Source organism: Bufo bufo, chromosome 4, assembly GCF_905171765.1.
Source record: "Bufo bufo chromosome 4, aBufBuf1.1, whole genome shotgun sequence".
NCBI lineage: Eukaryota > Metazoa > Chordata > Amphibia > Anura > Bufonidae > Bufo > Bufo bufo.
Genome location: NC_053392.1, coordinates 124,007,952 through 124,021,554, shown reverse-complemented (window position 1 = coordinate 124,021,554; position 13,603 = coordinate 124,007,952). Strand labels below are relative to the sequence as shown.

At 43.2% G+C, this 13,603-nt stretch overlaps 1 protein-coding gene across 1 annotated transcript in view; it reads right to left on the bottom strand.

Annotated features, from left to right (window-relative positions):
- Positions 1 to 577: 577 nt before the first annotated feature.
- LOC120997642 (retinol-binding protein 2-like) overlaps positions 578 to 13,603 on the bottom strand; it is a 101,262-nt gene continuing 88,236 nt past the window's right edge. Inside the window, exons 3-6 of the mRNA XM_040427829.1 lie at positions 5,302 to 5,433; positions 2,467 to 2,645; positions 1,916 to 2,017; positions 578 to 685 (exon numbers count right to left, since the gene is read on the bottom strand). Coding sequence (XP_040283763.1) covers positions 632 to 685; positions 1,916 to 2,017; positions 2,467 to 2,645; positions 5,302 to 5,374 — 408 coding nt within the window. The 5' untranslated portion in view covers positions 5,375 to 5,433 and the 3' untranslated portion in view covers positions 578 to 631. The remainder of the gene's footprint in view (positions 686 to 1,915; positions 2,018 to 2,466; positions 2,646 to 5,301; positions 5,434 to 13,603) is intronic.

Below are 13,603 nucleotides of genomic sequence, written 5' to 3'. Positions count from 1 at the left end.
TTTTGTGTGATTTTGTTGTCAGCACATTCAACTATGTAAAGAACAAAGTATTTCTGAAGAATATTTAATTAATTCAGATCTAGGATGTGTTATTTTTGTGTTCCCTTTATTTTTTTGAGCAGTGTATTTTTCTTCAGACATCCTGTGCCTATGGCACTTCTTAATATAGTCCCTTCCTATTGGCTGAGACTGTCTGCAAAGCATTATGGGCAAACCCGTCGTCAAGGGCACCTCCCTGGGTCATGTGTTCCTCGTTCACTATGTTCCTTGCTTTGCTGTGCTGACTTTTAATCTATAAAAAGGTAGATGCCATTTTGAGCAATTCATCCAAAACAAATCACAAAAGTTTTGGATTCACTGGAATTTAAAGTCTTGGGGAAATTTTAACAAACTCAGTTTAGAATCGATTTTCTCATCTATAGCTGTAATGCAATTTATTAACTGAACTGTTTGGGTAAAATAGTGAAGTGTATATGTCATGTTGAACATGATTTATATGCATGTGCAAAAAAATGTAAGACTTTTATAGAAATTTGTTTTTTATTAATAAAATTTACATAGACACGTATTACAACTGTTTCTACACTATGAGGAAAAAACAGGGCAGTATGCAGATAAACTGGAACATTTCTTACTTCTTCTTCTTGAAGACCTGATGGCAGACTTGATCTTCACTGGTTAGGTCCTGAAATATAAAGATGCAGTATAGTGAGTGTGGGTTCACACATAGGTTTTAGTGGCGGTTTTTGGTGTTTTTTTTTTTTTCAGTAAAAAGTCCAGATGTTGAGTCTATGGGAAATATGAAATGCAGGACAGGCAAGCTTTTTTTTATTTCAGCTTTTTGATTATTAAGTGTTTTTTTAAGTGCAGTTTACTGAACCTTTGGGCGTTTTTTCTGGCATTTTCACATTTCCTATAAAGAAATTGTTCTATAAGGAGCAAACACTAGAAAAAAGTATGGTTCACACAGCTAAAAAACTGCTGCTAAAAAAAGTCATAAAAATGTATGCGGTAAGTGTTAAAAAAAAGCACCAGGGCAAATTACTATATATAGAGACATCTTGGCAATTAATATAAGCAACTACTCTAATTTGTAACGTACTATTATTCTGCTCCTTCCCCTCCAGTCTCTGAGCCGCTTGCTGTATGTCGACATGCACAGGGTAGGACTGGCCCATCTGAAGATCCATCAGTGGGTCTGGCCTCTTTTTAAATAATCAGAACATAATACAACAGGGCCCAAAAGATCTAGAAAAAGACAAGGGCTTCTCGCGCTCGTCTCAGCTTGATTGAAATATCTCTCGCTCTACATAAATAGGAAGATACCCGTCAATCAAGCTGCGGGCTGCAAGAGGTTTTCGGGGAGCTGCCCCATGACTCTTCTCCCTGTTCTGTTTGAATAATGTTTTCTCTGAAATGCCAGTGTTTCACAGTAGGACATAGTTTTCCTATTTTATGTAAATACGCCTTCAAGAAGATTCCAGGACTATTGATGGACTGTCCGTAGGATAGACCTTCAATATTAAGTCATGAGAATCTGACCGCCAGTACCCACATAGTCACCAGAATAAAGGGGCTACAGCACATCCCTTTCATTATTAGCCAGGCACAACCCTGAACATGTGTGGCTGTGCCTGGTATAGCAGCTTCGAGCTTCGTTACACTCACTTCTATGGGACTGAGCTGCAGTCCTAGGACATGGCCTTTCTGGTGGCAGAACAGTATAGTCAGAAAGGTGCGCTAATTTTACTGGTCTGTCGCTCCTGTGTTAACATCTAGTAGTTTTACATAATTTAAATTTTAAAGCATAAAGTTAGTGCTGCAACCGATGATCTGCTTGCCATGCACACTCCCTCTGTTCTCCCCATCGGAAGTTGATGGTATCAGGTATCAAAGCCAGTACTGCCACTCTTACCAAGTAAAGTTTATCTCCCTCGATCCAATGTGTCCAGCCACGGTTCTTCTTCTCTCCCTTCTGGACGCAGACAAGTTTATCCCCATCCCAGGACACCAAGGTCTGTAACATCAAGACAGACATCATCAAAACAGACATCAATTTTACTAATACTTGCCAACTTCTGAAGGATAGCCTCCTGGAGGTTGGAGGACGCAGCGTGACCATACATTTTTCTTTTGTTGCCACGTGCCTTGTTAAGGCCACACTCCTTTTTTATAGCAACTTTTCCCTTTTTAGCAGTGACCTATCAACTTTTGAGAGTCATGCCACTTTGGGTAAAGAGACTGCATCTAATGCAGAATCCAGATCCCACATACAGTAACATGGAGGACAGCTTTCCAATAGAAAGCAACTCTTCATCCTGTTTTACCAACTGTTCCTGGAGTCCAGGAGATCTCTCCCTTTTCCAGGAGCCTCAAGGACATTTTGGAAGAGTTGGAAAGTATGATTTTACCATAGAAATATTAAGAAGAATCATCTCTGACCATGGAAAGTCAGCACCAACCAACCTGCACCACCCGATTATCCAGGCCTTTAGTCTTCTCCTCAAATTCTACCCCAACAGTGAAGTCGAGTTCATAATTCCGGAATGTGCTGAGAGTCTTTGTCTTAAACTCATTTCCATTCTGAATAAGTTCTTTGGTCTGGGTCAGATGAGCAGCGATCTTCCGGGTAGCGAAGTCAATGTCTGCAAAAAGAACAAGACAAGGAATCAATTCTCAACTTCCTAGTTATGCCATAAGAGTGTGTGAGGATGGGAAATTATATTGTCATTATAAATCCCTGCTGTTCCCCATAATGAGATCCAGATTCAGTAAAAATGACTAGAAATACTTCTGTGCAATAATAACCATTACACTTTCTATCCCTAGACCAAATTCCCAGATGTTTTACTGTATCCCTTTAAGTTTAAAGGGAACCTGTCACTTCCCAAAACCATCCGAAGCCGCCAGCAGTACCTGAGTGTAGCCAGCAGTGTGTTTCTGATGATGCCTTTCTTCCTGAAGGCAGATGCAGCAAAAGTACTGAAAACTTAGTTTTATCCCCTGCCCGGCGCGCTTCTCCACACATGCTTGAAGTCAATGAGGCTCGCTTCAAGTCACGGTAACCACGCCTCCTTCGCTGTGACTGACTGCGCTTATGCAGAGAGTTCGGCAAAGCCAAGCAAACAGCCGGCTGTCAGTCACAGCAAAGGGGCAGTGGTTACCGTGACTTGAAGCTAGGAGGCCGCTGCCTCATTGACTTCAAGCATGTGTGGAGAAGCGCGCCGGGCAGGGGATAAAACAAAGTTTTCAGTACTTTTGCTGCATCTGCCTTCAGGAAGAAAGGCATCATCAGAAACCCACTGCTGGCTACACGCAGGTACTGCTGGCGTCTTGGGATGGTTTTGGGAGGTGACAGGTTCCCTGTGTACATTTTACAGAAATTCCAGCAGAGGGCAATGCAGTATGTTGAATGTCCTGCAATGCATTCTGTATCAGAATACCAAAGTCGAATACAGCTAAAACAATGTATGATGATCCATCAAGATACAATGTCCTCAGGATACAATATTTTCAACATACAAAGGTTTTTTCTGACCCATCGTAAGTTGAAACCAGACTCAACATACAATGCCTCAGACTCAGATCCAACCAATCAAGGCCACTTCTCTGGTAAAACAGCTGTATTAGTTGCTAGTTAGCAGATATTCTTGCCTGTTATATGTAAGGACTTGTTATCTGTCTTAGTTATCTTCTTATTTTTCATAAATCTTCATTTTCTCTTATCTTGGGTGACACTTTGGGGCTTTGAAACCGACTACTCAAGTTACAATGGTTTCAACATGCAATGGTCGTCCTGGAACCAATTAATATTGTGACTTGAGGGACCACTGTATACAGAAGATCTATTTCACAGTCCTGTTCAAGCCAAGGAGTCTCTTCGTGCTCAGGGCAGGGGTTTCAAAGTGTGCCCCACCACCCTTGTTCACTGAAGTTCATTCAGTATAATAAGGCCTCTTGCACACGGACGTGTGCTGGCCTTGCCTGAGCTGCGAACCGAAAATTGCAGTCCGCAATGCACGAGCACTGACTGTAGGCCAGCAGCATGCGGATCGCGACCCCATTCACTTGAATGGGGTCCGCGATCTGCCCGTTCTTCAAAAAGATAGGACAAGTTCTATCTTTTTGCAGAAATGAAGCACCGAATGGAACCCCAAAAAAACACCCCGTAGTGCTTCATTAGGGTTCCGATCCGTGTTTCCGCACCGCATGTCCGGATTTGCGTACCCATTCAATTAAATGGGTCCGCATCCGTGATGCGGAATGCACATGGCCGGTGTCCCGAGTACTGCAGACCCGCTGTATGCGGGCCGCAATACGGCCACGAGGGACACACGGTCGTGTGCAAGAGGTCTAACTGTTGAGTGATCATTTAATTGCACATTCCCCATCCTATTCTCCATCAATCCCCTAGTGTTATTAGTTATAACTTTTACTACCCACAGTCCTCAGTGCATCCCGCCATGTACCTGTAGTAGGGTCCGTCTCTACTTCATCCTTTACCTCCTTTACATATATGCACTGCGACACGACAGTCGTATGGTGCCATATGGATCTCCTAATGCACCTATTACTCAGGCCATAAATTTCCTGTACATTTGCATTAGGTCAAAGGTAGCCTACCATTGAAATGCAAGTAGAAAAAATGTAGACTGTGTGAAGATGGGGCGTTGACTGTGGTTATACAGTGGTGCTATACCTGGAAGGTAGTAATACTATCCACCATGTGCACAAGAGCCATTAGGGTGTATTCACATTTGACAGCTTTTTTTTTTGCAAAAATTTCTGCAACTGAAAATTCTGTGTATTTTTAGTTTCAAGGCAGATTCAGATTATGGTTTCCCATTGAAATCTAAGGAAAATTTGGGCTTCACAAAATCTAAAACAGCACAGATTTAGTAGACAGAGTTAAACCCCTTAGGAATACACGGGGAACTATTTATGATACATATTTTTCTGAAAATGCATCACACCACAGTTGCTATTGGTCTATCAGAGGTCACAGTTGCACCTGGTGCTTGAAGTGGCCCAAAGGTCTCTGTACCATGTAATAACAGTGTTGTATGGCTTGGGTCCCTTAAAGCAGGGTCAATTGATTTCAAGCTGCGCCAATTGGTAACTAGCTTGATAACATCTGGTGTTAAAGCCTCCAGATACTAATGTTAATGCATAAAAAAGTCAAGAAACAGTAAAGTAAACCCTCTGACATAAAACAATACAATCCTCAAATAAGTAAACATCTTCTTCTCAATGAATTCTCACTAATCCCCAAATACCCTTGACCTTATTTAAAGCTCATACCTAAAGCCTTCATGTACCCATCAAAGTTGTCATTGACCTCCATGACCCAGGTGCCATTGTAGTCAGCAGGCATGATGATGTGGCAGAGATGGGGTGCTGCACAGAGAGGGCCGAAAGGTGTGGACAGGAGGGAAGACTGCAAGAAAACCAGATTCTGACCGCAGTTTATATGCGGCAGAACAGAAGGATTTCTGGGATCCTGATAAAAGGGTTTCAAAGTCACAGATTAGCTGACAAGGGCCTTTATCTCCAGTAATAAGTCCATAGGTCGAGTCTGATTTTAGATTTTATTGCATGGCTGGACAGACCCAGTGAGACATTAACCTTCTCAACCGACCCCAATATTTTATATGTCAATTTTGAAATCTCCACCTTAAAGGGAACCTGTCACCGGAATTTTGTGTATAGAGCTGAGGACATGGGTTGCTAGATGGCCACTAGCACATCCGCAATACCCAGTCCCCATAGCTCTGTGTGCTTTTATTGTGTAAAAAAAACGATTTGATACATATGCAAATGTACCTTAGATAAGTCCTGTCCCTGAAAAAGGAAGAAAAACTGGAACATAGCCTATGGGACCTTCACACATGGCAGATTTTTTGCAGAATATTTTTATGCCTAAGAATTAGTTCCTTTCACCTGAATGAGGCTTGCCGAAACCCATGTACTTGCTGCCAATGTAACTCCATTCAGATGAACTGAACTAATTTTCAGTTGCAGAAATGTTCTGCAGCAAAATCTGCCATGTGTGAAGGTCGCATAGGCTCTGCTCCAGTCTTCTTCCTTTTTTTTTATTCAAAGGGGTATTACGGGATAGTAACTTAATTTTTGAAAAACTACATTAAGGCTGCAAGCTGTGACCCAACCAGAACCCGTACCTATACATAGAACCAGAGCTTCAATTTACCCTGCAATCCACTTGTCTAGCTCCTGTGTGAGCCTGCAACACACTGAGAGTATCATGGCGCCTGATCTTCCTTTACAAAACCTCAAAGACTACGATCCCCACAATCCCTAGCTTTCCTGCTGTGAGTTTGTGTGTTGATGTTTATTGATTGACTGCCTGATATACAGTCCAGTCACGCCCCCACTACTCAGTAATCACCAGCACACTAAAGCTACATCCACACGACCGTATGTGTTTTGCGGTCCGCAAAACACGGATCCACAAAAAATACGGATGACGTCCGTTTTGCATCCGATTTTTTTTTTTGGTGGATCAATTGTAACATCGCCTATCCTTGTCTGCAAAACGGACAAGAATAGGACATGTTCTATCTTTTTTGCGGGATTACAGAATGTACATACAGATGCGGACAGCATATGGTGTCCTGTCCGCATTTTTTGTGGACCCATTGAAATGAATGGGTCCGCATCCTATCCAGAAAAAAAAAAAAAAACGGAACAATACGGAAACAAAATACGTTTGCGTGCATGAGGCCTAACACTCCCTTTGTTTCACAAGACATTTAACTAGAGAATTGATAGCAATACACTGAGCATGCTCGACCTAACAAAGGCTCAGAACTACAGGTCGATGCTATGGTAATTTCTGAGGAAACACAGTGGGTGGCAGAAGAAGAAAACTGCTTTTTTAACTACTGAACGGTAAATATGTGAAATTTACATTATATTAAGTAATTATTGATGATGAATTAGTCTAAAACATAATATACAGTTGCAAGAAAAAGTATGTGAACCCTTTGGAATGATATGGATTTCTGCACAAATTGGTCATAAAATGTGATCTGATTTTCATCTAAGTCACAACAATAGACAATCACAGTCTGCTTCCACTAATAACACACAAAGAATTAAATGTTACCATGTTTTTATTGAACACACCATGTAAACATTCACAATGCAGGTGGAAAAAGTATGTGAACCCTTGGATTTAATAACTGGTTGAACCTCCTTTGGCAGCAATAACTTCAACCAAACGTTTCCTGTAGTTGCAGATCAGACGTGCACAACGGTCAGGAGTAATTCTTGACCATTCCTCTTTACAGAACTGTTTCAGTTCAGCAATATTCTTGGGATGTCTGGTGTGAATCGCTTTCTTGAGGTCATGTCACAGCATCTCAGTCAGGTTGAGGTCAGGACTCTGACTGGGCCATTACAGGAGGCGTATTTTCTTCTGTTTAAGCCATTCTGTTGTTGAATTTACTTCCATGCTTTGGGTTGTTGTCCTGTTGCAACACCCATCTTCTGTTGAGCTTCAGCTGGTGGACAGATGGCCTTAAGTTCTCCTGCAAAATGTCATGATAAACTTGGGAAATCATTTTTCCTTCGATGATAGCAATCAGTCCAGGCCCTGACACAGCAAAGCAGCCCCAGACCATGATGGGGTTCTGCAGCAAAATCTGCCATGTGTGAAGGTCCCATAGGCTCTGCTCCAGTCTTCTTCCTTTTTTTTTTATTCAAAGGGGTATTCCGGGAAAGTAACTTAATTTTTGAAAAACTACATTAAGGCTGCAAGCTGTGACCCAACCAGAACCCGTACCTATACATAGAACCAGAGCTTCAATTTACCAACTTCACAGTTGGGATGAGGTTTTGATGTTGGTGTGCTGTGCCTCTTTTTCTCCACACATAGTGTTGTGTGTTTCTTCCAAACAACTCAACTTTGGTTTCATCTGTCCACAGAATATTTTGCCAGTACTGCTGTGGAACATCCAGGTGCTCTTGTGCAAACTGTAAACGTGCAGCAATGTTTTTTTGGACAGCAGTGGCTTCCTCTGTGGTATCCTCCCATGAAATCCATTCTTGTTTAGTGTTTTACGTATTCTAGATTCGCTAACAAGGATGTTAGCATATGCCAGAGACTTTTGTAAGTCTTTAGCTGACACTCTAGGATTCTTCTTCACCTCATTGAGCAGTCTGCGCTGTGCTCTTGCAGTCATCTTTACAGGACGGCCACTCATAGGGAGAGTAGCAGCAGTGCTGAACTTTTATCCATTTATAGACAATTTGTCTTACCATGTACTGATGAACAGCAAGTCTTTTGGAGATACTTTTATAACCCTTTCCAGCTTTATGCAAGTCAACTATTCTTAATCGTAGGTCTTCTGAGAGCTCTTTTGTGCGAGGCATCATTCACATCAGGCAATGCTTTTTGTGAAAAGCAAACCCAGAACTGGTGTGTGTTTTTTATAGGGCAGCTGTAACCAACACCTCCAATCTCATCTTATTGATTGGACTCCAGTTGGCTGACACCTCATTGCAGGAGCTATCACCAGTGCCCGGTGGAGCTCAGTGGAACTAAAAGGGTTCCTTTGTGCTGCCCTATTTGATAGGCAAAATAGCATGCATCACTATTCTTCCCGGTAAATCTGACTGAATTTGTAATGGAGGCTCCAACACATATATGATCCTAGGCCTTAACTAGAGGCAAGGTAGTTTGACGGCAACCTGTCATGATGTACATGCAGTGTGGCCTACAGGCAGCATGGTTTAGAGCAGGAGGAGCAGAGCCTGCTTTCTTTCTCTGCTTAATAGTCCACTAGGCGGTCATACTTAGTGATTGACAACTATCTGTGTATGCATGCTCCCATGGAAAAGGTGATGTATGATGTATTAGGCCCTGCCTTCTACCTGTCTATCCTAACTAGGGTTGTCACGATAACAACGTTTTGATTCTATTTCGATACCATAAAAAAGTATTGCGATACTCGATATCATTCGATAGCACGCAAAGAAAAATAAAACACCAAAAAACCCATTTGCATTCTGCATTTTATGCAAGGTTCGGCCTATAATAGAACAGTCCTATCCTATGTTTGCAGGGAGCAAGGTGACAAAAAATTGTGAATCACGTCTTTTTTATTACGGCGTTCATTGCATTGGAGATATTTTTCAATATTTAATAGTTCTGAATTTTTCAGAAGTGGTGATATGTTATATATTTATTTATTTATATAAAGGGGCTGATTTAAACTTTTCATTTTTTCACAACTTTTTTTTATTTTTATTTAAACCCTTAAGGACTCAGCCCCATTTCACCTTAAGGACTTGGCCATTTTTTGCAACTCTGACCAGTGTCACTTTAAGTGCTGATAACTTTAAAACGCTTTGACTTACCCAGGCCGTTCTGAGATAGTTTTTTAGAAGAAGGGGAACGCCATATGGTTTTTGGAACGCAGATTTTGCTGGACTGGTTTATTTACACCATGTACCCTTTCAAGCCCCCTGATGCACCCCTAAAGTAGAAACTCCATAAAAGTGACCCCATCTAGGAAACTACAGGATAAGGTGGTTGTTTTGGGACTATTTTAGGGTAAATATGATTTTTGGTAGCTCTATATTACACTTTTTTGAGGCAAGGTAACAAAAAATTAAGATTCTAAAATTGTTTCTACATTCGCTATTAAGTTTTGTGGAACACCTAAAGGGTTAACAAAGTTTGTAAAGTAACTTTTGAATCCCTTGAGGGGTGTAGTTTCTTAGATGGGGTCACTTTTTTGGAGTTTCTAGTCTAGGCTACATCAGGGGGGCTTCTAATGGGACATGGTGCAAATAAACCAGTCAATCAAAATCTGCCTTCCAGAATCCATATGGCGTTCCCTTCGTTCTATGCCCTGCCGTGTGGCTATATAGCCATTTACGACCACATATGGGGTGTTTCTGCAAACTACAGAATCAGGGCAATAAATATTTAGTTTTGTTTGGCTGTTAACCCTTGCTTTATTACCGGAAAAAAAGGATTCAAATGGAAATTTTGCCAAAAAATGGGTGTTTTGGCACTGTTTTTATTTTATATTTTTAACGCTGTTCATCCAAGGGGTTTGGTCAAATGTTATTTTTATAGGGCAGATTCTTATGGACGCGGCGATACCTAATATGTCTACATTTTAAAATTTATTTAGATTTTACACTATATTATCATTTTAGGAATCAAAAAAAAATATTTTTGTATCTCCATAGCCTGGGAGCTACATTTTTTTTTTTTTGTTGGGCGACTATCTAACGTAGGGGCTCATTTTTTGAGGGATGAGATGGCGGTTTTATTGGCACTAATTGGGGGTGCATATGACATTTTGATCGCTCGCTATTACACTTTTTGTGATGTTAGGTGACAAAAAATGGCTTTTTTTTTTACACTTTTTTTTTTTTTAACGCTGTTCATCCGAGGGGGGGGTTTGGTTAAATGTTATTTTTATAGAGAAGATTTTTATGGATGCGGCGATGCCCAATATGTATGGCTCTCAGACTTTGGAGACACTAAGCAGGCATCCTCAAACTGCGGCCCTCCAGATGTTGTAAAACTACAATTCCCACCATGCCCTGCTGATAGCTGTAGGTTGTCTGGGCATGCCGGGAGTTATAGTTTTACAACATCTGGAGGGCTGCAGTTTGAGGATGCCTGCACTAAAACAAATATTTTTGGAAAAAAAATTTGTTTCCGTGTCTCCAAAGTCTGAGAGCCATAGTTTTTTATGTTCTCTAGGGGACTGTTGGGGATTATAAAAATGTTGTACTCCATGGAAGTGTGATACTCCCTGAAGCAATCGATAACGCAGAGGCCCAGATGATCGGGGCACGTGTCCCATTGAGTGGTGGTGTCCTTCCGTATCCCCCTCCTGTGACACACTCTGCACTTTTTTGGGGTTCGTCCCTTCTTTCCAGTATGGGGGACCACACCTGTAAAATGTTGGCCAGGGACGATCCAGGCGCCTCCAATTCCCGAGGTACTCCGGCCTGCTCTTTCCCGGTCTGAAAAGATCAGGTCCTTGAGGACTGCCTCATAGAATTGGAGGAATGTCCCTGTGCTGCCAGCGCTTCGGGGTAGTACAAAAGCGTTGTACAAGGCAATCTGTACCAAGTAGACCGCGACTTTTTTGTACCATGCCCGGGTTTTGCGCATGGCATTATATGGCTTGAGGACTTGATCAGAGAGATCAACTCCTACCATATACCGATTGTAGTCGACGATACAATCGGGCTTGAGGACTGTTACCTCGCACAGGGACAGGGGTGATGCTGTTACCGTGGATTGTGGACAGTATAAGGACATCCCTCTTGTCCTTATACCTGACCAGCAACAGGTTTCCACTGGTAAGGGCACGGGTCTCACCCCTGGGGATAGGTACCTGGAGGGGGTAGGTAGGGAGGCCGCGTTGATTTTTCTGCACGGTCCCACAAGCGGACGTGGATCTGGCGGTAAGGGACCTGAACATGGGAATGCTAGTATAAAAGTTATCCACGTACAAGTGGTAACCCTTATCTAGCAGTGGGTACATAAGGTCCCACACGAGTTTCCCGCTAACACCTAGAGTGGGGGGACATTCTGGGGGTTCAATACGGTAATCTCGCCCCTCGTACACACAAAATTTGTAAGTGTACCCTGAGGTACTCTCACAAATTTTGTACATTTTCACGCCATACCTCGCCCGCTTAGTGGGAATGTGGCAGGGGTGGGTCTAGGGTCTCACAGCTAGAAACAATAATTCAGATTGAAAAGTGTTTTTTTTTTTTTCCCCTAACTAAAATTTCCCTTCTATCCCTGCCTAATGGTGCCTCTCCCTCACTGACCCTAACCTACCTGGAGGGTGATGGGTGCAGGAGGGTGATGGGTGCCGACTAGGGGATCGCAGGAGCTGGTGAGGACGGTGCTGGACGGTGCAGGTGCAGCAACAGGAAGAGGAGGGGAGAGAGGAGCGCCGGGAGTTTGAATCTCCCGCCTCTCTCCAGGACCAATCAGCACCATGGACAGCAGCCATCAGCACCACGGCCAGCACTGCCTCTCCCAAATGCTCGGACTGTGATTGTTGGTGTGTAATCACACCACCGATCACCGTCCTTTTCCAGTTCATCGGGTCACCGGAGACCCGAATGGACCGGAAACGCAGCAAACTGCAGGTCTGAATTGACCTGCGGTTTGCTGCGATCGCTGATGGGGGAGGTCACATGACCCCCCCCCCGGCGTTGTGACAGGATGCCCGCCGAATGATTTCAGCGGACATCCTGTTCCGAATAACCCCAGCCGCGCCGCAATTGCGTTTTAAAGTTAGGACGTACCGGTACGTCCTGAGTCCTTAAGGACTCGGCAAACGTGGAAGTCCCTAAGGGGTTAATAACTATTAGCCCCCTTAGGGGGCTAGAACCCTTGTACTGATCTATTAGGATGAATAGGACTTTACACTGTCCCTGCTGCCCTGTGCTTAGTACACATAGCAGCAGAGAGCTTACCATGGCAGCCAGGGATGGCTTCAGTAGCATCCTGGCTGCCATGGTAACCGATCGGAGCCCTGTGATTTCCTGCTGGGGCTCTGATCAGATGCTGCCACTGCCACCAATGAATAGGAGGAGAAGAGGGGACCCTGTGGCCACTGCCATCAATGAATATAATACTGAAGGGGGCTGTTTGCCACTGCGCCACCAATGAATATAATTAACCCCTTAATACAAATGTACGTGGCCTCAATGACAGGGATCCCTCCAAACCGCGTCAATTAACCCCTCAGGTGCCGCATTGTAATTGGTGGCAGCCGCGTCACAGTGGGGAAGGAGGGACTCCTTCTCCACTGTGCCAGCTTAGGAGAACATGGTGCGTGCCGAGGGCGGCACGCTCCATGTACTCTAAAAGATACTAGGACAAATGCTGCATATAGATTATTAGCCCCCAGGTGCATAACTTTACATTTATCTATATTGAACCTCATTATCCAAGTGGAGGCCCAAACAGTAAGTTTGTCCAAGTCAGCTTGTAACTTATTTACATCTTCCATAGATTGGACCATATTACAAAGTTTGGTGTCAGCACTATTAATCCTATCCTCTATGTAATTAATGAATAAGTTAAATAGCGGACCCAGCATTGAACCTTGGGGCACACCACCTATAACCCGGGACAATTCTGAGTAGGAATCATTGACGAAAACACTTTGGATACAATCTTGAAGCCAATTTTCAATCCAATTACAAATTTTATATATGGGTGGGAGTTGTAGTTTTGCAACAGTTGGAGGGCCGTAGGTTGGGCATCCCTGCTTCAGAGGACCTGTCATGTCCTCGTAGAACTCCAACAGACTGCATACCTTTGCAGCTGCCTCTTCTGTCACTCTGTCAGGATTTTTCTTTTTTTCTTGCACCCTTTCCCAGTCAGCCACTATTCAGTATCGTTAGTGTTGGTGAGTGATAACAGTGATTTGTCAGATGGGCATCCCCCAGTGCTCAATGTTGGCTGAGGGGGTATTCCACTGATGCAGCACGGTGGCTCAGTGGTTAGCACTGGTGCCTTGCAGCACTGGGGTCCTGTATTTGAATCCGACCAAGGACAACATCTCCATGGAGTTTGTATGTT